We start from the raw sequence: 23,405 nt of genomic DNA, 5'->3' as shown, positions 1-23,405 counted from the left end.
CCAAATTCCCTGTTTCATGGTTTTTATGGAATTGGGCAGCTGTGACTGAAATTTAATTTTGCAACATCTCTATCACCCGGACCTCCACTCCTCAAATAAACTACCTCCCCCCAAATACTGACTCCTCCTCACTCCTTCTCCTCCACCCATGACAGCCACTAATATACTTTCTGTCTCCAATAATTTGTGTGTTTTGAGCGTCTCAGATAAATAAAATCACAGTGTGTGGTCGCTGGTGCCTGGCTTCTTTCCTGAGCCTAACGATGTTTTGGAGACTTATCCACATGGTGGGATGAATCAGGGCCTCATTCTTTCATGCCATTGAATCATAGTCAAGTGCACCATAAACTCAACATCTCTCACATTCTTTCTCAGTTTATAAGGCTAAATTTGTTCAAAATTGTCTGCTTGCTTCTCAAGCGATGCCAGCCCCAACAGCCTCCTCTTGTGTTTTCCTACAGTGCTGCATTCCCTCTTATGTTTCTGACTCTTCTAAAAGTTTCACAGCTTTATGTGTTGTTCATTCAAGACCATTTGGAATATTTGTTTTAAAGATTATTTTTATTTGAAAAGCAGATTCTCAGGGAGAAGGGAGGATAAAGAGAAAGATTTTCCATCCACTGGTTTACTCCATAAATATTCACAATGACCAGAGATGAGCCATTTTGAAGCCAGGAGACAAAAACTTCCTTCAGGTCTCACACATGGGTGCCAGAGCCCAAGGACTTGAGCCATGCTTTACTGCTGCTTTCCCAGATCATAAGCAGAGAGCTGCACCAGAAGTGAAACAGCCTGGACATAAACTGGTGCCCGTATGTGATGTCATGCTTTAGGCAGAGAATTAGCCTGGTGAGCCACCATGCAGGCCCCCATCTGGAATCTTTTGCTGTGTGGTATTACATGGGAGGTTAACATTATTTTCTTACAAGGGAAAACATTGCATTCACAATGTACTTCCATTGGCCCGTGTTTCTCTACCGGATCCAAATACTTTCTTCAAATGCACTGATATATACATGCATGTATTTATTTATTTTTACATATTCCAGAGTGTTTCAAGTAGCTTATACTCATCTTCCACATCCTTCCCCACCTCCCGCAACCAGAAGGCAAATTTGATGTTTTAACAGCTAGTGGAATTTTAAGTTAATTTTATAGCTCTTTAAGATTTGCAGTTTTCAACCTTCTCACTCAAGGACACAATATGTATTTCTATTTATATAGCTCTTTATGAAATTCAATGTGATTTTTAAGATTCATTTTCTTATTCTTCTGAAAGAGTTACAGAGAGGGGAAAGGAAGGGAGAGAAGGAAGGAGGGAGGGAAGGAGAGAGATCTTCCATTCACGACTTCACTCCCCACATGGCCATAACAACCAAGGCTAGGTCTGGCTGAAGCCAGAAGGCTGGAACTCCGTGCAGGTCTGCCACCCCAAGCACTTAGACCATCCTTGATTATTTTCCCAGGCACATTGTTAGCAGGGAGCTGGATTGGAAGTGGGGCAGCTGGAACTCACACTGAGGCTCATACTGGATCACAGCCTGTATTTTCTAAACCTGCCTTGCTACTTGGTTTCTCCAGTTGTTTCACTGGTTGGTTCTGTTGTGACTATGGAACTCCCTTCATTTGATTCTTCTCACATAACCATTTAAATTCTCTAGTGCTAGGGTAAGGAAAGGTTCTTAGTATTTGTATACTTTTATGGTTTCCAGTTACCTTACAAATACTCAATTTATTCTGGCAGAGTGATTTAATTACCTTTTAAAACAGGTCTTTATTAGGTTTATTTAGTATGCAGGCAAAGTAAAGCAAAGCAGAGAATTTTTCCTTTTCATTGCTAACACTGATTATGTTCTTAATGTATTCGAATGAACTTTGGTAATTGTTTACATTTAAATTTTGCCATAAATAGTATTTTTTCAGTAGTATTTGTTGTATTTAAAGTTTTCCTTATATAATATTTTATTCTGATTTATTAGGAATGACTAGCAAAAGTAGGCAAATGACTGCTCAAATTCATCTCTAACAGACTCATGTAATTAAATATTGTGTTGATTCTATTCTTGCTTCAAACCAGCCTTGATGATCGGAATACATGTTACTTGATGTTAACAGAGTGTTCTTTTGATGCTGGTTGGTTATTCAAAAGTTGTGTCTTCAGGCATAAGTAACATTTACATGCATTTTTCTTTTGTGGTGTCTTGCTTCCTAGAGCTGGGGTTTTGAAATAACTGAGAGCTCTTCGTTACTTCCAAAGGCAGATGTTACACAGTTTAATTTGCACGTCAGAATACATAGAGAACCGTTTACCTGTGTGCTGATACCAGGCATGCATCAGACTAACTGAGCGGGAATTTCTGGAGAAGGAGTTTGGACATCATTAGTCTTCAAAAAGCCCACCTACTTAATTCTAACATGCATTCAAGCTGAGGACCACTGTGCATGATTTAGGATCACTTATATGTTAATAGGGCATATTTTACATAAGATTATATAAAATGTAGGATTTAGTCTCCTCTGTTCTTCAGTGGTAGATTTTGCATTTTCTTTGTTATTTTTTTCAAGTTTTCTTCTGCCTTCTTTCACATGACTTATTGTATTTCTCTCGAGACATGAAGCACTTCACCTCGCTTCTCAAAGGCGCTCCATGGACTTGAATGTGATATTCTCTCCCCTGTTCCTTCGCTTTTGAAATTTTGCTAAAGTCTTCCTTTTTACATGGACATATTCCCCTTTTCCTAATTCTGATACTTTGAGAAAACGAGTGTTTGAATTTGTTTTCTGTTCCATTAAACCCAGCCTCCATCATTACCAATTTTCTGCCCAAAATGTCTTTGAGCATGTTTTGTTTTTATTCTAACCTTCTGGGTTCACGACAAATTCCTTTATTGTTTTATTTGTCATTCTTTATATAATGAAAGCATTGTGGCTTATTAGGTTTTCTGCAGTTATAGCTTTTAGCTTTCTCTGTAGTCTATACATTTTGGTACAAAGTGTTATTGATTGCTTCAGAAAGGATGAAATTTCATTATTTGGGAATTTCATTCATTTGTATCTTAATTTTCAAGTTACTAAAAATAAATAATAATAACAAACTTCTATTGCTAGGTTGTGGCTTGAGAAAAATCTCAATGATTTCATATATTAGGGTTGTCTTCCTGTCCAGGTACATGAAAGATTTCACGGTTATAAAGAAAATAATATTTATTTGCTGTGAGGGTAAGTATGTTTTTCTATGAGTCTATTAAATTGAGTTTGTAGGTTGCACTATGCAATTTCTCCATGTCCTTACTTATTTTTATTTCTATTTATCTGACTGCTATGGAAAAGAAGCATATTGATTTCTTCAAATATAGATGTATTTGTTTTATCAAGTTCACATTGCCTTCATAATAGTTTGTAGGTTCTGCGCTTGGAGTTACTTTGTGCTCAGTGCTGCTTCAAGCTCTTTTAAATATGCATTCATTTGTTCACTCCCATCACAATCCCGGGAGGAAGGTATAAAGTTCTCCCAAGTTTGCAAGTGGAAGGGATGAGGACATGAAACAATGTGTCCAAAGTCGCAGAGAGGTGTAAAGTAGATGCAGGTTTCTAACCCCAATCATTGGGATGCAGAGACCATTGCCAACCATTCTTTGCAGCTGATACAGTTTTCTTCTGTCTCTTGCCAATGCCCCCCACCTCCCATCCAGTGCCTGGATAACATAGACTCTTTGTCTTCTCGTGCGATCCCACTCTGGTGGCTACACTTCGTGCAACTCCAACCAGGATCATCAACACCCTTCACTGAGATGTTTTTAAGATGTGACTACGAATGTGCTTTGTTCATGAATTCAACCAAAGTGGCCTGACCACTACCCTATACCAAACACTGAATGCCAGGGAACAGCAGGACACAGGCACACTAAATCCTGCCCTCATGATAATACATACAACAAGTGAGTTAGATACAAACAGTAGTAGATGCTGGGGAAAACAACAGACCCAAGGAAGCTGATTGGGAGTGTTGACCAGGAACTGGCAAGGAAGCCAGAGTGGGCGAGGAGCATGAGCAAAGGAGAGGATGGACCAGCTGCAGCTGACCCCTGAAGGGTCAGGGACCCGGCAGTCTGTCCTTTTGGTTCATTGCTTCTAGCACTGGCCACTATCCTCATGGTCACAAGATGGCTGCTGGAGTTCTAGCTACTGTTCATTTCAGCCAGAAAGAATGAGAAGTACAAGGGGGGGAGGGGAAACAGATGCACCCTTCCTTCAGAAGGCCTTTCTGTGAGGTCCATCAGTGTTATCTGCTGCTTTCTCTCTCATCACTCCAAACTACACAAAGGCTGGGCACCGCGGCTTTGGGCTTGGGGGACATTGTCATCCCAGGTGAAGTCGGAAGTCCTTACCATTCCGACTATTCATTAAAGACTGAGTAGTCGATAGGCAGTTAGCAGACAGACTCTGGTAGGTCGAGTGGCCTTCTGAGTAGTTCCTGTTTTTCCTGAAGTCGTTCTGGGATAGAGTCCTGGGATGAGCAAGCACAGGACTGGTGCGACAGGAGCAGGATGTTCTGAGATTAGCAGTGCAGAGCAGAGATTCCAAACCAGACAGGTGGAGCTGACTGGGGGATTGCAGGGCTGAGCTCATCAGCTTAAAGAAAAATCCCAGGGCCGAACAGGGGCATCTGTGGCTTGGGAAGCTTCTAGAAAGGCTGACAAGGGTGAAGCTGATAAAACAAGATTGGGCAAGAGCCAGAGATTTAGCATACCAGTTGCTTTCCATCTTTTTTTTTCTTTCTTTTTTGTAAAACTATACAAACTTTGGTGTGTGTGGATTTCTTCCTAACCCATTCCATTATCTCCCCATACCCTCCTCCCCCGCCCCTGGGGTTTGGCCTGCACAAATCATTTTGAGTTTTGATGCATCATCATTAGAGAAAAGCCAAAAGGACCAGAGAACTAGAGCGACGACTTGGGCAACATTCTTCATTTATAGATCGCAATGGCATGTGTGCACATTTGAAGAAATAGATCTAAAAAGATGTTTGCTCTGTCAATAGATGATGCCTGAAGCAGAAAGGGACTCAGACTCCTCAAACAGCTGCGCCTCTTGGGAAGGTCTGGGGGGTGGTCTGGAACACTTAGAGGCCACTGCCTCTGGAGGCGTTCCCGGCCCCGTGGGGTTCAGCTTGTCCTCTCCAGTCTTTCCAGGCAATGTTTTCACCTCCTCTCGCAGCCTCAACGCTTTGCTGTTGTTTCTCTAGCAAGCGACCACCAAAAGCTCATGGAAGGTGGAGTTAAATTGTAAGCTTCTTTGGGTGCAAAAGACACTGTAGGGTTTTTTGGGTTTTTTTTTTTTTTTTTTTTTTTTTTTGGTTGGCTTTCTGATACACATTTCCATGAGGCTGGAAAGGTCTCTTTGTTGGTTTCCTTGCGGTGGCCCTTTCTTTCCCACCCGAATGCAGACTCCACAAGATCAGGGACTTCTTACTCAGTTCTGAATTTCATCCATGCCGGCGAGGAGCCTCACCCTAGGGATCGCAGAGGTTCTCAGTCACTATTTTAGTATCCAAGGCTGGATGGAATCTGCGACGCAGGGCTTGGCACCGAGAGACCACTCCAAGAATATTCTCTCTCCCTGCCATCATCATTCTGACCACCATTGTCATCCGTGTAGTGGGCCCAGCCATAAACTTGCAGCCCCAGGAGGTGGGTGAGGCAACATCAACGCATTGTGCAGGCCACGCCCAGGTCATCTGTGAAGCGGTTCGCCGGCTTCTGATTTTCTTGGTTTGGTGTCTTCTCCTCCCACCTATCACCTGTCAGCCCCTCCTCCCAGAAAACCCACGGCCGTTGCCAAACTGGAGGGTTTCGCCCGTGAAGGGTGCCAGCGCCCCTGGGGGGTTTCCCATCTCCCTTCTTTGCTCTCCATCTCCAGCTCTTTTGCACAGGAAACCTTGCGGTTGCTGGAGTTATTTGCTACCTAGAGCTCCCTCTGCTGATACCTGAGTGGACAGTTTGCCTGAACAGTCTCAGGTTTCACAAGCGCATCTGGCTGCCTGGCATGGTTCCTCTGCGGTCTCATCCAAGGAGGCCATTTCCTTCTGTTCTTTGGGGTAGGAGCAGAGGTGGGGCACACGTGCTGTCTGTCCATGGCCTCCCTGCTGGGAGGGGCTCCTCTGACCTGTGCCATCCCAGGAAAACTCCGTTGGCAAGGGCTGGCTGGAGAGTGAGGGACAGCAGGGAGGGGCGAGAGGGAGCCCTGGGCACAGCTCTCCCCCTCCGTAACCCCTCCCCCGAACCTCGGTAACAGGTGACTCACCTGTGGATGATTACTGCCTCAATGCAGAAGTGAAACTTGGGGGTAGTTTTTACAGTTTTTAAGAGTAAAGTTGGGTCAACGTGTGGAGTCTGGGTAGAAACAATTTGCAATAAACCAAGAGGAGCAGTGCATGTTTGAGACTTAACGGGAAAAAAATGTACTTGACCAAATTTGAATCTGAGGCTGTGTTTAGATGCAGCAGGTGGCCAGTGCAGCCCTAGGATCTGGGTTTTTCTGAGGCAGGACCAGCTGAAGGCAGGGCAGGACATTTCTTTACAGTCCGAGGCAGGCAGCCCTTCAATCCTGCTGCTCCTCAGAGCAACCATTTATGTACCAAATATGTGACACTTGGCTGTCAATGCTCAGCGGGGCCTCCACTTCTCCCCAGAGCCTGCAGACACCGAGGCATGATTTTTCTTTACCTTCTACAGGGGAGAAAGTTGAGATTCAGGGATATCAGGATCCCTGCTTCAAAGCATACAACTAAAACACCATTGACACAGTGAGGCGGCCTGGGTTTCAATCCATTGGCTGTTCTGCTGCCCTGGGATCATTCCATCTGCACCCAGCCCATAGCAGGTGCACATTTCACAGCCAAGGTTTGTTTACCCAGGGCCCTGCACTGCTGGGTCAGGTGCCAGAGATGAATGAGATGAGCTCTTGGCCTGTGGGGCACTTGCACTCTTCTACCCTAGATCAAGTGCCGCTTCTAGGTAGCCTTCCTTGCCTATGGTTTTTACTTTTGTCTCTCTGGTGTCCTGGGATAATCTTAATAGACAGTTCACTAATATCTCATTTATTAAGTGCTTAGTAAGTGCCGGCCTCTATGGCAAGAGTCTTCGTGAGTTATCTCACTTTGTTGTTACAAGCTACGAGAAAAGCTCCATGAACAGCCCCATTTTGTAGATGAGGAAAAGTTAACAGATGATGCAGAATATCTCAGCAAAAAGGTAGCAGAGCTGGGAACCTGGCCTGGACTGTCAGGCTCTTGACCACTCCCCACACTGACTCTGCACTTCCTTGCCCATGAGCCTGTCTGCCCCCCACCACCTCCTGACCTTCTGACGGCTCCTGAGCAGGTGTAGGGGGAGTGAAGACTCCTGCTGATTTCCCTGATCGCTTCCTACTCAGGGCCAGGCCTAGCCAGGAGCTCCAAACCCGGCATTGCCTCTCTTTGCATTGAGAAGTGAGGATGAGACAAGATGTGGTGATGTGGGTGGGAAGGGCAGCCAACAAATCAAATGGAATTTCTTTAGAACCCTGGCTGTCAATCAAGTGAGCATAGGGACCATCCTCAAAAAGAGAATTCCTTTAGACAGTCTTCTTTTGCATGCTTTTATTTCACTTGCCCAGTGTGTAACAGTGTCCAGCATATATTTGTTGAATGACAGAGAGAGAGCTTTCAAAATTCTGAAAGTCACTGCTGTGTCCAGGGCTGCAGCCAGGGTCCCAGATGGTGCTTTTTGCTCACTCTTGCACACCAAGGTCCACCTGTGTCTCTTTGTGTCACTTTGAGGGCTAAAGGGAGGGTCTCTCCTGCTGCAAAATGGCTGGCTTGTGCCTAGTTGGACTTGGATGAGTCCTGATGCCCACACCCTGCTCTCAGGGCCTCTGGTGCTACCCAAAGCACCCATGCCCCCAGCCATGAGCTGAGATGGGCATTTCAGATATGCTAGAGTTCATCCCCCACCCATCCAAGCCACCTGCTCTTCTGTCCTGTCTTGGGCTCACCTCCTTACTGCAAGATGCTTGGGGGTCTGTCTCAGGGCAGGACAGGTGGGCTAAGCTCACCTTCCTGCTCTTCCAACTCAGTGATTTCCCTCCTAAAAATGCTGATGGCATCAATAGCCTACCTGAGTCTTTGAAACCTTTTCCTTGTGTGGTGTTTTATGAGTTGAGAAAATCAGGCAACTAACTCTCTCTGTCTCTGTCTCTGTCTCTCTAGTGCACATGTGCCCTCCCATTCCAGGGACCTTAACCTCAATCCTTAGGCTCGTGGTCCCAAGGGAACTGTACCAGAGTGCTGACCCCAGCACTTTGGCTAAATGTGTCTGGTGGAGGGAACAGATGACATCACGCTGCCTAGGGAAGACATGCAGCAGAGATCTGGAAAGCAGAGCTGGGCCAGACGGCAGGGTTGCCAAGACTCCTGGGGACTGGGACACCGTTTAGACACCAAGGGAAAGAGGGTAGCTCTTGGGGACTGTCTACTCGTTTGTCATCAAAGAAATGGAAGTCCTGAGATAGGGTGGGGTGGGCCAAGGGTGTGTAGCAGAATTGAGGAGGCATGGATCAGAGGCTGGGGCTGCCTCCCTTGCACTTGCTCGCTCCTTCCTGGCAGACCCCAACCCCTGGGGAACATCCACGTGGCTGCGGGGAACGGGAGGGGGGCGGGGACCTTGGCCAAGCTGAGCAGCACATGCTGTTTTACTAGCCACTGTGACAGCTTTAGGGGTGGGCTTTTGTAGAGAATCCTGGGAAATACTGACCATCTCTTCCCTGGGTCAGAAGAGAGCACAGGGGCGCTCAGAGTCTGAGCTGCTGAGGACAAACACCTGTGATATGACACGAGGCCCCCATGGGAGGCAGAGAGGAGACGTGGAATGAAAGGAACCCTCAGTGGTAGTGCTGAGTGGCTGGGATCAGACCTCACCTGAAATTCATCCTCTGGAATGTTCGGTCACAGGATCCAGTAAAGATTGCTCTTAGGCCAAAAGGTTTTCTTGCTGGTGACCCAAAGATGGTCACCTGATCAACATGGCAGAAGACGGGTGGCCCTCGGAGCTTTGTGCTTTTGTCCCACTCCTCATTAGACATACTTAGCCCAGAAGAAAGGGGGCCAGCCACCTGCCAGACCAGGCCATAGATGCTGCTTAGGCTAACTTTGGTCAGGAGTTTGAAATCACCTCTAGTTTGCACTTGGCACTGCTAGGTCAGGGAAGCAGGTTGGCTAGTTGCATGGGTTTGGCTAAGTTGCATTTTCTGTCTTGGAGGTGGGGGTCCTTCCAGCACATCCAACCTCCCATGAACTCTCAGAACTTGGGCATATCTCTAGGGACACCAGCTTCACTACATCTAACCGATTTATCTATCTATCTATCTATCTATCTATCTATCTATCCACTCATTGATTTACTCCCCAAAGACCTTTAACAGTCAGGCTGGGCCAGGCTGAAGCCAGAAGCCTGGAACTCAATCCAGGTCTCCAACATGGGTGGCAGGGCCCACGTTGGCCCAACCACCTGGGCTATCTTCTGTTGCTTCCCAGGGGGCACATTAGGAGGAAGCTGGAATCAAAAGAGGAGCTGGGACTTGAACTCAGGGACTCCAACATGGGATGCCAGCAAGTGTCCAATGCCCTGCTTACACAGGCATCTGCCTGTCTGGTTCGGCAGTCTCCACTCCCTCCCTTCCTCTCTTTCTTGGTGGTTCACGGGCTTCCCTTAAAATTAGCATGAGGTCAAAAGACATGGTGTGGACCAGATGCAAAGCATTTACCCCAAGTCCCAGATGTCCTAGCCTGCGGATGTGATCTGTATTCCCACAGGGCACATCAACTCCACTCATGGGCTCAGCATCCCGCACTGCTGTGAATAAAACCTCCGGGAAGAGAACAGGGGAGGGAAAGACCAGACTGAGTCGGGGCCGGCTGAGGATGGAGGTCACTGACAGAGGAGGAGGCAACTGGGGCCTGGGAGGAACCCTCCTGGCTCAAGGTCACCAGGACAGACAGGTCAGGATGGCAAAGAACTCCACTTGGCAAAGCAAGACCCAGGCTCCAAGAGCAAGCGAGCCGCGCGTGTAGACAGAAGGCTGGCTTCCGGGTGGGTGCAGTGAGAAGCGCAGGGGCCAGACTTGGGGGCTCACAGCCCGTGAAGGAAACCCCGCGGGTCTCCTTTTTCACAACGGAGCACTTTGCTGCCAAGCGGGTTGAGTCCTTGGGGATGCGCGCGGTGACTCAGTGAGCACTTGGCGCACCGTTGGGGGGTTGGGGGTGGGGCGGAGTGTGATTCAGGAGTCACTCACAGGCGGGCGCGGCGCTTCGGGGCTTAGAGACTCCACACCCTTCCAGCCAGGACCCGGAGACCCAGCTGAGGCTCTCCCGCCGCCAGGGTCCCGGCGTCTCCACAGGCCGCCCGTAACTCCGGGCGAGCAGCCCGCTGGGCTCACCTGCCTGCTTCCCATGCGGAAGTCGGGCTCTTAGGACCCCTCTCTCAGAGGACCCCTACCATCTTCCCGAGCTCTCTGGTTCTCCTCTCGGCCTCGGGGACCGGCCCCGCTTCCTCGCGAGTCCTGGAGGTGTCAGTCGGCTCGCCTCACCGCCCCTCCTTTCCCTCCGCCTTCCCGCACCTCGGCTCCGCCTTCAGTCCCGCCCCTCTCCGCCCCGGTCCGCGCCCCCTACCCGTCCCCGCCCCTGGGCCCCCTGCCCCATATCCCACCCCTCCAACCCTGGACAAGGGTGTGGGGAGGGGAGATTCGTAGGGGCTACGCGCCCTCACCCCGCGCGCCCGGGTACCCCACCTCTGGCGCGCGCGCGCCCGCCACCCCCTCCGCGGCCTCCCGCTCCCGCCTCCCCGCCTTCCCCTCCTCCTGGTGACGTCCGGGTCCCTGCCCGTCTGAAAACTCCGCGCCGCGGCGGTGGAGGCGGCGGCGGCGGCGGCAGAGGAGGAGGAGGAAGAGCGCGGCGAGCCGAGGCGGCGGCGGCGGCCCGAGCGGGAGCCCGAGTGGCAGCCGGCTGCCGCGGGCAGCGCGGGCAGCGCGGGGGCGGCCCGGAGCGCGCCGGGGTCCCCGCGCCCCGCTCGCCCGCCGCGCTCCGAAGATGGTGGCGGCGCCGTGCGCCCGGAGGCTGGCCCGGCGTTCTCACTCGGCGCTGCTCGCGGCGCTCACCGTGCTGCTGCTGCAGACGCTGATCGTGTGGAATTTCAGCAGCCTCGACTCCGGGGCCGGCGAGCGCCGCGCGGGCGCAGCGGTCGGCGGCGCCGCGGAACAGCCGGCCCCAGCCCCGGCTCCGCGCCGGGAGCGCCGGGACCTGCCCGCGGAGCTGGCTGCAGCCCGAGGAGGAGGCGGCAGTGAAGGAGGAGGAGGACGGGGGCTCCCGGCACGGGCGCGGGGAGGCGGCCCCGGAGATCCGCGGGCGCAGCAGCCGGCCCGCCGCGGGGCACTGCCCGCCCGGGAGCTGGTAAGATCCCCTATGGGCTGGTGTCTGGCTGGGAGGCTGGGAGGGAGGCCGAGGTCGACCGCAGTCCTTGAACCCTGGTACTCGGACCCAGGACTCTGTGTGCCCTCCTCCAGTCTGAGGACTGCTCCCTGGAAGGTCTGGGGAAGTTCTCTCCTGAGGAGGCGCCCTGGGGGTTACCAGAGCCAGCTTGGGTTCCTGTTCCTTTTGCTTTTGCCGGGTGCCCGGACCCCAGACCTGCGCCTAGTGTGGGGGCCCGCTGATGCCACGCTCCCCTTGCCTGGTGCGTGCATCACGCTTTCATCCTCAGCGGCTGTTCAGGGGTGGCTCCCGCAGCTGCAGGTCCTGGCCGAGTCCAGTGCGGACAGTAAAGCCCCTTGCTCTCTCTGGCCTGCGTGGGTGCGCCCCAGTGGAGACTCCGTCGAGGGTGCCCAGGCTTACCTGTGTACCCCGTGTTCCCTCTGTGGTGGTCTGAACCTTCAGTCTGCCCGTTCTCGGTGTCTAACCTTGTGCTCGCTCTTTCTGACTTGAGCACCTCCCTGGTGGGAGCCCGTTCTCCGGTTCCCTTTCTCTGCCCGGTGTGGGTCCGTCCACACCGCCCTTCTAGGCTGTGAACAGTTTATGAAGCTGTCTGGCGCAGACTGACTGGGGCCCTCCTGGTGTCTGGGTGGGAAGCTACTTTGCCTTCCTTAATGTCCCCCAGCTGCTTCTGGGATGCCATTCTTATCCATCTCCACCCGAGACAGGGCAGAGGGTTGGAATCCCTGAGTGGGGTCCGGGGACTGCACTGCACCCCCCTTGGGTGGGTGGGAGCCACCGTCTCCAGACATGACTGATGTGTGTTATGTGTCTGTAGCATTGCCACTTGGCTGCCTGCAGGGATTTGCTGAGTGTGTGAAGGAGAGCAGACATGGGGTGGTGTGTGTTTGTGAGAGAGAGAGGGAGGGACATCAGCTTCCTTAGAGATTGAGCACGTGGCCCCGCCGTGTGCCACGTTGGGAGTCTCACCAGAGACCACCTTTGTGCACAGCGTGACGCATCCCTGCGCTGCTCAACTTTCTCCGGAGTTTGTGTGACCCTCTGTGCCAGTGTGCGCCTCTCTGTGCCAGTGGTCGGAGCCAGCCCTGGGAGGGGTGGGGGCGGGTTGTGATGGCATCTCTTGTCACTCTGTGGGTGGCAGGGAGAGCCCAGGACATTCCCAGGGTCCCGTACGCCCCCTAGCCCCCTCCCTCCGGTGAACGGGGAAGGGTATTCTGAATTCCAAAGGTGTTTAAACTCCCAGAGTGGGTCGTGATGTGTGCTGGCAACAGCAAGGCAGTCATAGATTCTATCAGGACTCAGAACCCTGCAGGGAGGCAGGGTAGGAGGGGGACTTGGGAGCAGGTACTGCTGGCTCTGTGTGCAAAGACATGGGGTGGGCTTGTAAGGCAGAAAGAGGTTTACTGGATCCCCTCTGGGGTGAGCAGACCACCTGTTGAAGCAAATGAAGAGAAGCAAGGGGTGTGGACTGGCTGGTGTCCTCACGGGCCCCTCCGCCTGTGCAGTGTCCATGTCCAGTTCTGTTTTGACCTTAGTGCCTTATTCTCTGCCCCATCCCAGACAGCCCGGGGAGTGGGTGTTTGCCATGATCCATGCCGGTTCCTTGTGGAATTCTGGTCCAGTTCTAGAGCTGCCTTGCTTTTTCTGAGACTTCTGCTTCTACTTGCAATCCCACTTTGCCATCCTCCCACCCACCTCTTCCAGCGTCTCAGTGTCTTCCTCACCTTCCGACTCCAACATCTAAGTCATTTTGCTCTGCTTTCAGTCCTTTTCCCTTCCTTTTTTTTTTTTCCTGCCCTGCTCCTGGACTTGGGTTTTTTTTTTTTTTTTTTGCATTTCTCTCGCCCCTGTCCCCTCCCATACATCCATGCCAGTGGCCTGGCAATCACAACACATACCTACTGGCTCTGCCCCCATCCTGAGGGTCTGCCCTCCTCCCTCCCACTGTGCCCACCCAGCCCCTGCCCTTCCGAGGAGCTCAAGGAGACCAGAAGGGGGCAGGCTGTTCCCAAAGTCCAGCCCAGCCGGAGCTGGGGTTGCAGGCAAGGAGAGGAGTGGACGGCTCAGAAGCCGCAGAGGCCCTGGCAATACGCGTGGCTGCTGGCGTGATGTTCTGGAGGGAGATTCGGGCGTGGGACATGAAAGAAAACCTCCCTGTGATTTTCCAGATGGCTCTTGTAGGAGCTGGTGAGCCACATGTTTGAGACATGATGTCTCATCCCAGTGCTCCGTAGCAGGCAAGGGTGGGGTGGGGTGCAGGGGAGACCTGTGTTGGTCTGGGGTGGGTGTGTCACCCGAGTGTCCGGCAGCAGCAGTGGCGGGGCTCTGCCTGTACTGACCTTGCCGCTCGCTTATGCCTGCCGTCCCACGGCTTCTGCATCTGTGCCCTCTGTTGGGAGAGCTGCCACTCCGTGCAAAGCCCTGATTGTGTTTTGTATTAAGAAGCTAAGAAAACACCCAGTTGCTCAAGCAGGCAGAGTCAGAGGGTAGGAGCACGGCAGCCACATGGGTTTATCATCCATCAGGGATTTCCAAGCTGCCTTCTCTTCTCTCTCCTGCAAAGCTCTTCCGTCTCAGCATCCCTGCGGTGGATTGCGGCTGAGTTGTGCGGCCGTGGCTCTGACTCCTTCGCTCGGTCTCCAGTAAGCTGTGGATTTTGCTGTCATCTCAGACTTGATGAAATAGGCAGGCTCCCCCAGAGAAGGGGGAGAGAAAAAAATTGAGAGGGAACTGTCAAAAAGATCAGCCTACAAATTTTTGGAGACAGCAAAGGAGAGGTCTGTGTGTTTAGACAACACATGTTTATTTTCGTTCTCTTGAAGACTTTGCATTATATGCCCCTAGGTAAACTGTTGCTCAGTAAGTTTCCTTTAAGAAAGCTGTTTCTTTCTTTCTTTCTTTTTTTTTCTTAAGGGGGCCTCCTTCCCTACCGCATGAACACATGGAAGTAGAATGCCGTTTCTGTACTGTCTGGCCCCTTTGAAATGTTGGTTTTTCCACAGAAATTTCTCATGCTTCACATTACTCAGATAACTTGGATTTTCCAGACCTTGGCAGTGACTCTGAAAAGTTGGTTTTCTGCATTCAGACCCCTCTGGTTCTAACCGTCTTGGAGGCGTGGCTGTCCTTTGAATCCAAATGTTTCGAGACCAGAGAGAGAACAGAGGGTATTTTATTGATTTTTTTTCACACTCCTAAGGAAGTTTTATTTCCTTACACTTTGTGCATAGAAAAACATATTGTGGAACAATATGTATCTTCCCACTAATGTTGCCATCTGTTAGCCATATACTGGTTGACATATAATGTTAAATAAAATATATAAATAAAACTAGATGTTATTTGCACATAAATAGATGCAAGTATGTATATAGAATTATATGGACATAGGTATATTTTCCCGTACCTGCTAGTTCTTTACATTTTAGGCATTCTCTTCATTGTATCAGAATTTGTTTTTTTAAATTTTTCAGCAGATTAGGTGGTAAAAAGCTTGTTATTTTTCAGATGGGAAACTGAGGCCGAAGTTGTTACTCACTGGGGATTATGGTTTTAGCTTACGGTCTCTATAGAAAAAGGAAATCTAGTGACTTTGATAGGAATCATTGCGTTCCAGTGTGTGCGTATCCCCAGAAAACAAAGGTCTCGTTGCAAACCTCTGTGCAGTAAGATGGTTCCGGTGGCGCGGTAGGGGAGGAAACCAAGACCTCTGTGTTTTACCATCTTCTTTGCTGTTATTCTTACAGATTGATGTTGTTTATGTAAAAGGAAAAGTGATATGCAGGAAGAGGGGGAGAGAGAGAGTCTAAGTGTGATAGCGTCTATCTATTGGTTCACTCCCCAAATGGCCCTCTAGCCAGGCCTGGCCAGGTAGAAGCCTGGCCATGAAACTGCACCTGATTCTCCCCTGTGGATGGCACTGGCTGCCCTCCCCTGTCTTCCCAGGTGTGTTAGCAGGGAGCTAGAGGGGAGGCAGGGCAACTAAACTGGGACTTGCACTCGTGCTGTGCTACAGGGTGCTGGTGCTGTAGGCAGCTGCTTAACTGTCTGTGCCACCGTGCCAGCCTCATGCTTATCTGATTTACCTTTTCTGTGCACAAAGAGTGAAATGCGTTCCTGTTGGCCTGCGTGGACCAGGGGGTCACTGCTATTCCAGTTTTTGGCTGATGCTGCCCTACGACTTGCTCCTTCTGCTGCCTCTTCCTCCTTGCTCCTTGTGATCCCATTCTTATCCCAGATTCCCAGCTACTAGACTCAATGAGAATGTTCTTTGGAAAATTAAAAAAAAAATAATTAAAAAACAAAATACAAACGTAGCTGCAATGAAACTCCAAATCACAGGGAGGGGGTTTTGGGACAGGAGAAAAAGTCATGGGAAATATACACAAATGCAAAGAGACCTTTGGTACTCACCTGTGACGAACCTGGGTTCCAATCCCAGCTTTGGTCTGTCCTAGCCTCCACAGTCTTGACCACAGTTCACTTTGTCTTTGCTCCTCCGTGGCTGGGCTCCCCCACTGAACTGTGTAAGAATGAAACACAGTCATGCAAAAGTGAACCAGTTTGGGCCTGGGACACAATAAAGACGCTAATGTGAGCTGTTCTTAAAAAGAAATTCTTGATATGTTTGAAAATAAGCAATTTTTTTTTGCAGTTATTCATTTTCCCACACAAAGTAGGGCTTGAGTGAAATCCAAGAGAGCAAAACACATCCAGCTCTGTGTGCCAGCCCTGGAGCAGGACGGAATGTGGTAGAGTGCTGACTGTATGCCAAGGGATCATTTTGGTGTTTTGCATATATTATATTACTAAATGCTGACTTAAAAAAAGAAGGAAAAAAAGAAAAAGGAACTTAAGAGGGACCTGAATATGACAGTGTCGAAGGGAAAGCAACCTGGCTAGGAACTGTTTGCTTTGGCATTGTAGGTGACAGGACAGGGGCACTGGAGACCTTCGCAGACATGACCTCACCAGCTCACTGACCCCTCCCAACACTGTGGGCCAGGCCTGTGCTGCTCCCATTTCAAGGATGATGAAGCCAGGGCTCAGAGAGGAGAAGCTGTGTGCTCAGAGAGATCATGCAGCCTGGGACTAGACCCAGAGCTGCCCCTTCCCCAGGGACATCCCCGACTCAGAGCTCCTGCTCACTGGGGGGTCTTTGCAACACTCTGGTATGGCTGTATTATTGCCAAACTTTTTCCTTAACATTTCCCCCACTTCTTTTCACTGATTCCCACGCATGTGCCTGCTCCAGGAGAGGAGTGCATATATAGCTGGCCATGCACCCTACTCCTAAGAAGCAAACAGAAGGACCCTGAAAGCCATAAAAAGGCCTCTCCAATACTTATATTGCACTAGGCACTGTTTTTGACCCTTGAGGCATGTGCACGCGCACACACATGCACACACACACACACACACACACACTCACACATACATTAGCTCATTTAATCCTTGAAGCCATGTACTGGTACAGCAGCCAAAAGTTGTGGTGTTCAGTAGAACCAGATTCTGTGGACAAATGTGAACTCATTGGCCCTAAGGTGGGGGTGGGAGAATGCTTCAGCAGCATTCCCAAGGTCCACGGCTGCAGGTCAACCAGGGATCCTGCCCAGGCAGCCCCTCCTAGATACTCTACAGCTCTCCTCTGCATCCTCCCTCATACTAGGTCTTGTGAGGCTGTCAACCTGGAAACCATCGGGGCCCGTACGGAGACACACAGCACTTGAATGAGCTCCAAGGATGGGATGTGTTTTCTTTTTCAAACCACAGCATAGATTTCAGGTGTACAACATGACACTTCTTGAAACATAGAGAAATGAAAAGGTTACCCCAGTAGAGCAGACTCACATATTGTCTCTGCTAGTGATTCTTTTGTAGCTGGTGAGAGGCTCTAAAACCTTCTTTGGGTAGAATTCCTCAGGTGCTACAGCGTCATCATGTAGAGTCCTCGTTGTACCTTAGACCTCTAGACTTGCTCACCCTCTGACCTGCGTCTCCTCATCCCAAGGCGGGAAGTAACCGTCCTGGGAAAGAAGACATTGCCCTGTTGTAAATTCTGCAGCATGTGTACCAGGAAATAATTGAACTTGATCTGCCAATTTGTCAGGGAAGAGGCATCTCGAATTCAGCTCTGTTGAGTCAGGGCAGGAAGGGCCTTTTAGCCCATGGAGCAGACTTTTTGCTGCTGTGCTCACTCAGGTAACCTGCCCTGTTGCTGCCTCCAGAGCAGCCCAGAGAGTCTGGCGGGGGAGGGGGCAGCATGGGCTCAGCAGCAGAAGCCATGTCTGCCGGCATGTTGTCTCCATTGCTGGGAGGACGCTTCTTCCTGCCTGTAGGAGGAACTGCCCGTTTGCCCACAGATACTCACCGGGTTGTGCCCCTGTGATCCTTGTGGTTAGCTTGGCTCCTCCCCCACTGGAAGCCAGAGTCGTTACAGAAATGTGCTGGGGAGGAGGGCTGTCCACTTAACCCTAACCAACAGTGTCCCTGGAAGTCTAGGCACCCAGCTGGATGAGGGTAGGGGTGGATCCCATTTTGGGGGAATGTGAGGATCTCCACTACACAGGGCTCCCTGAGGGCAGTGAAATGGACTTGTTCCCTCTCAGGCCAGGCTTGTCCCAGCCGGGTACCCACTGGCTTACCTGGGCATCTAATCTGGGCTGATAGGCTCCTGGGTGCTAATGAGGTAATGTGCAAATAAGCCTTGATTTCTCCTCCCAAGGACTCCTGGCTCTGATCCTTGGCCACTGTGCACATTGGGTCTGGTTTAAATTCGAGGGAGTCCTGTCTATGGAGCAGGGAGATTGCTTCAAAGATGCCCCAGCAGTGTAACTGCCTACGGAGGAGGTGGACAAGCAGGAAGTTATCAGGTGCTTACCTGGTGCTGGCTGCTGTGCACTGCTACAAAGATGTCATCTCATCGACTCCTTGCAGAGCCTTGCAAGTGAAGGGCCATTGTTCTCATCTCAATTTTGGTGATTAGAAGTAATTTTGAAAAATAAGGCAAGAAATTTAATGAAATTTACTTAGCTGAGAAGTTGGCCAGACTGGGAATTGGGTGGTGATTCCTAAAGCTGTTATTAGTCTCTGCCCAGTACAGACAAAGTCTTTGTTTCTCTCCAGCTGTCTCTGTGGTCTCTTCACGCATCTCTTCATCCAACCACCTTTGCAATTATCTGCCCATTCATCCCACTTGTCTTTCCATTAGGTGTCCAGCCATCTGCCCATCTGTCCATCTGTGCATCCCACGCGTGCATGCATCCATCCTTCCATCCTACACCCCAACAACAGGAGCACACCAGCAGGTGTGTCCAGCGCTGGGGCTGTCTCAGTGAGCATGACAGATGTGATCCCTGGCTTCCAAGAGGACCACTCTTCATAGGCAGCGGGCAGGGCTGCTGCGGATCAATGGCCTATCCACAGAGAGATGTGGCCCGTCGCTGCTGATTGCCTTTGCCCAGGGTGACCTCTTGGACATAAGAAGAAAGTGCCTGGGGAAATGGGAGTGAGGAATACCCAGGCAGGTGTTCTGCCAGCCTTGAGACCCAAGTTACCCCACTCATCTGATCCAGAGTGTGTGTGTGTGTGTGTGTGTGTGTGTACTTCAAAGGAATCCTACAGCTAATCAAAGGGAGAGATCCGAGCTGGGCCAAGTCCCAGGCTGTTTAGAATGTGGACAGGGCTAATACTGGCTCTGTGTGACAGTCCTTTGCCTTCAGGGAGGGACTCAATGCCCTCATGGAGTGTGCAGGAGTCGGATGGGGGTGGTGACCAGGCAAAGCCTGGCCCACAGCCAGTGTAGAACTGTACCGAGGTAGCTGTTGGCAGGACGCTTTCTCAGATGCATGGCCCCTGGCTAGGTGTGCTTTGCTGTGCTAGAATAATGGGCACTGAAGAGAAAAAGATGTTCCCCTAGGCTGTGTGGGTGGTTGGAATTCTTAGAAAAGGCCCCAGAGCAGGCTTGCTCCCGTTCAATGCCAAGCTGAGGTTGGTTATGCCCCAGACCCTCCAGGCTGACAGGAGCTCCCACAGCCCCTAAGCTCCTTTTTCCACCTGTGCTGCGGGGGGTGGGGAGCTTTTCTGACTGTCGGGTTGGTGGCCCATTTGGAAGAACTCTGCCTTCCCAGCAAAGAGCTGGGAAGAAAGGTGTGCATTTTCCTCCCCTCTCCCCACCCCTGCCAAGGCTCCAACCCGCTTGGCTCATTCTTAGTGTTTCTCTGCTTAGACTGACTGCCTTCCTCTCACCCTGGGCACAATGGAGGTGACCTCCCCTCCCGGGCTGGTGGTGGATGCCCAGCATACGCAAATGCTTGCCACGGTCAGGCCTTTGTGGATGCATGCATGGGTGGAAATAGAATCGTGCAGTTTGGTTTCCCCTTTGCGGTGACAGGGTCATCTGAATCACCTGCCTTCCCCTTTCTGTGCTCCCTGTGAGCGTGGTCGGATGCCAGTGGGCAGGTGGGAGGGAGGGGCTGTCCAGAGCACCTTAGCTTGGTCTGCTGCTACCAGGGATGTGTGACTCTCTGTGTCTTGTGGTGCTTACCAGGTGCCAATAACCCACTTCCCTCCCCCAACTCGTGCAGATTAAACTTGAGAAGCAGGTGAGAAAGCTTTGAAGCTCAGGATCACAAGAATGTGGGCGTGTTCAGACCCCTCATCTAGCCCCCCCTCTTGTCACCCCTGGGGCACAGAGCAGAAGGAATGCTTGACATCCAGTCGAGGCTTCTCACCCACTCCTAGCTTAGCAGAGGTTAGTCCAGGGTCCACTGTGCATCAGGAGAAGGACAGATACACTCTGACCTCACGTGGCTTGTGGGGCAGGCGAGTTCCTAAACAACCAGAAAAACCGCCCAAGACAGATGGTCACATGTGCTGCGATGGTAACTGTTGGGGTGCTGAGATGCAAGGAGGGGCTGTGGGTGAGCAGAGGTGTCTTTCCTACCTTTTTGAATTATTTGGGGCTTGTTGTACTTACTGTGCGGACTGGCTTTGGGATGAGGATTGATTTCACATGGAGGTCAGGGCGCATCCAGAGCCACCCTGCGCATCCCAGCTATGTTGCAGATGGGGTCATGACTGCCAGTGATTGCAGGTGTTTCACGGGCAAGCCAGCTTTACCGTCATGGCGTATGAGACAGAGCTGCGATTCCCCTCCATCCAGAGTGAAACTTTGCATCTGTTCTTTGGACTGCTTCTGTAGAACAAAATTTGCGCTATCTATGTGACTTGAAACGTACAGCCTGATGAATTTTTGTGAACCACACAGAGCCAAGGAACTCACACCTCCATCGAGAAACAGAGCAACAGGGCTGGTGCTGTGGTGCAGCTAGTTAAGCAGCTCTCTGGGATGTAGCTTCCCCCATGTGGGCACCTGTTTAAGTCCTGGCTGCTCTGCTTCCAATTCAAAAGCAGTGAAGATGACTCAGGTGTTACCCCTCATGGGACAAAGTGGCAGAAGCTCCTGGCTCCTGGGTTCTGGCTTCAGCCTGGCCCAGCCCTCTCTGTGGCAGCCATTTGGGGAGCGAACCAGCAGACAGAAGATCTCACTCCCTCCCTCTTTCTGTAACTCTGCTTTTCAAATGCATACTTTGAAAAAACTTCACAAACAAAAAAATCTCAATGTATCCACAATATCCCAGACCTGCCTCGCCTCCGCTGCTTCAGTGAACATTTGACGAATTGGCTAGTAGCTGTCTATTTCTTTAAATGTGTATTAGGGAAAATATGTAAATATCGCCAATCAATCAAAATGACAGCTCCAAGGCTCTTATTGCTTAGCATGTGACTAAAATGGTGTTTAAGTAAAAACAAGTTGGCTAACAAGCTCAGAATGCATAAATGCACCACATCCTAATCCTAGTCTGGATCATAGTTGGGTTGGTTGTTGAGGGTCAAGGGTATGCTAGAACGGCTAAGGTTGGATACATGTTGGCTTGAGTGGTTGAAAGATGTTTTCCTCCCCTGACCAGCCACTGGGATACTTTGCTGTGAAGTTTAGGTGGAAGAATGCTCTTGGAGGAACTGTGTCTGAGTCTGTCTGGATGGTGCTTTTGGAGGCTGTCTGCATTACTTTTGCAGTTGGGGAAAGAGATTGCCCTGTTGGATACCCTCAGCTTGTCTGCTCTGATTTAGGTCCAAGCCCTTCTGCTGCATCCTCTGGACTCACCACTGTGCGTCTGCTTGCCGTTGCCTGTTGGTGCTCCAGTCCCCTAGGTTGTAGACTTGAAACGAGTCATGATGAATGAGTCCCCAAATGGCCCAGTAATGATTACATTAACTTAAGCCTGCACCAGGACTCTCCTGTTTAGAAACAGGGTGACAGAACCATGCTACAGTGTTAACAGCAATTGAAAAGGGCAGCGGAGACAACTTATCATTTTGTAATGAGCTGACGGGGAGAAGTCATAAAAGCTGAGAGTCCAAGGACGGCATGATAACCCTGCCAGAGTCTCAGCATTCCAACAGAATCACGCTCATAAAATAAACAAATGTCGTGGGTACTGGAGGGTTAACGTCTGCGTTATTCAAGGATGGGATCAAAACTAGATTACATGGACCAAGAAATGCAGCAGCTACCTCATTAAGCATCCTTTCTTTGGGGGTGTGTGAGAGTTACTCTCTTCCCGTTTGAGCCCCATTCCTTGCAGAATGGGGCTCTATTAACTAGAGATGTGATGGGAAGAAGCCATTCCCATCCCCCAAGCTTGTGGCTGCTTTTTGTTGTTGTTGATTTTTTAATGGAGGCCCACACTTTGCAGATGTTCCCTTTGAAATAAAAGCCTGTTCATTGTCTCCTTGGCTGTCTCTTTTATCTCCAGCCCAGAAGAGGTAGCTGGGAGAAAAGGCACAGGGAACCCTGTTTGCTGGTCGTTGTCAAACTTTGGGGGAGAATTCTGTACTGAGGACACTCTCTCTGCCCACTTTTTGCTCACTCTTCTGCTGAGGAACAGTCTTTGCGTCGTGACATCCCATTTCCGTTTGGTTAGAAGTGGAGGCAAGGCAGAGCCAGGACCCAAGGTGTATGGGGGTGTGGGGTGGAGTCACTTGCCAAAGGAGAGGCAGAGGGGGATTTGCAGTTGGGGGAGGGTTAGATAATTAACCCTTCTAGGGACAGAGAGACTGACTGTTGCTTTGCCATTCTTGTGGGTATAAAGAGAAAGCAACCATAGTGATACTTGGTGGAAATGAATTCTTAATTGGAGTGAATGGATGAGTCTTGCTCTCTGACAAAATGGGCTGGGAGAGGGGTGTTGACATTATCATGCTGGGGTTAAGCTGCTACCTGTGACACCAGCCTCCTCTATGCATGCTGGTTCATGTCCTGCTCCACTTCCAGTCCAGCTCCCTGCTGATATGTCTGGGGAAGCATCAGAGGATGGTCCAAGTGCTTGGGAATTCTGGATGGAGTCCAGGCTCCTGGTATGGGATTGGTCCAGTCCTGGGCATTGCTGCCAGTTTTGGAGTTGGAACCAGCAGATGGGAGATGTCTCTCTCTCTCTCCCTCCTGTCTCTCTTTGTTATTCTGCCTTTCAATAAAATAAAATAAAATAAAATAAAACAAAATAAGATAACATAAAATATTTAAGAACAAAATGGGGAACGGGAGGTACTGATGGGGAAATCTGTAAGCCGGAAGAAAACCTGCCACTCCATGTGTTCAGATCGAGCTTACAGAGAAAATAACGGTAGGTTGGGGGAAGGGAGGTCTTGCCTTCCTTCCCATTGCCTTATTTTGTAGTTAAAAAAATTTTTTTTTAAATGAAGATTTTAATCAGAAGACAAAATCAATGATTTCAAATCAGAACCTAATTGGAATGCTTTCGGAAATGGAATATTCATTCTCAAAGAGGGAATGATTTGGGGTTGGGTGAGACACATATGCCCG

General features: G+C 50.4%; 1 protein-coding gene across 1 annotated transcript in view; it reads left to right on the top strand.

Moving 5' to 3' along the window:
• The first annotated feature begins 10,763 nt into the window (after nt 1-10,763).
• XYLT1 (xylosyltransferase 1) overlaps nt 10,764-23,405 on the top strand; it is a 261,460-nt gene continuing 248,818 nt past the window's right edge. Inside the window, exon 1 of the mRNA XM_058680792.1 lies at nt 10,764-11,482. Coding sequence (XP_058536775.1) covers nt 11,123-11,482 — 360 coding nt within the window. The 5' untranslated portion in view covers nt 10,764-11,122. The remainder of the gene's footprint in view (nt 11,483-23,405) is intronic.

Source organism: Ochotona princeps, chromosome 24 (assembly GCF_030435755.1).
Source record: "Ochotona princeps isolate mOchPri1 chromosome 24, mOchPri1.hap1, whole genome shotgun sequence".
In the NCBI taxonomy this organism is placed as follows: domain Eukaryota; kingdom Metazoa; phylum Chordata; class Mammalia; order Lagomorpha; family Ochotonidae; genus Ochotona; species Ochotona princeps.
This window is presented reverse-complemented; position numbering and strand designations above follow the sequence as displayed.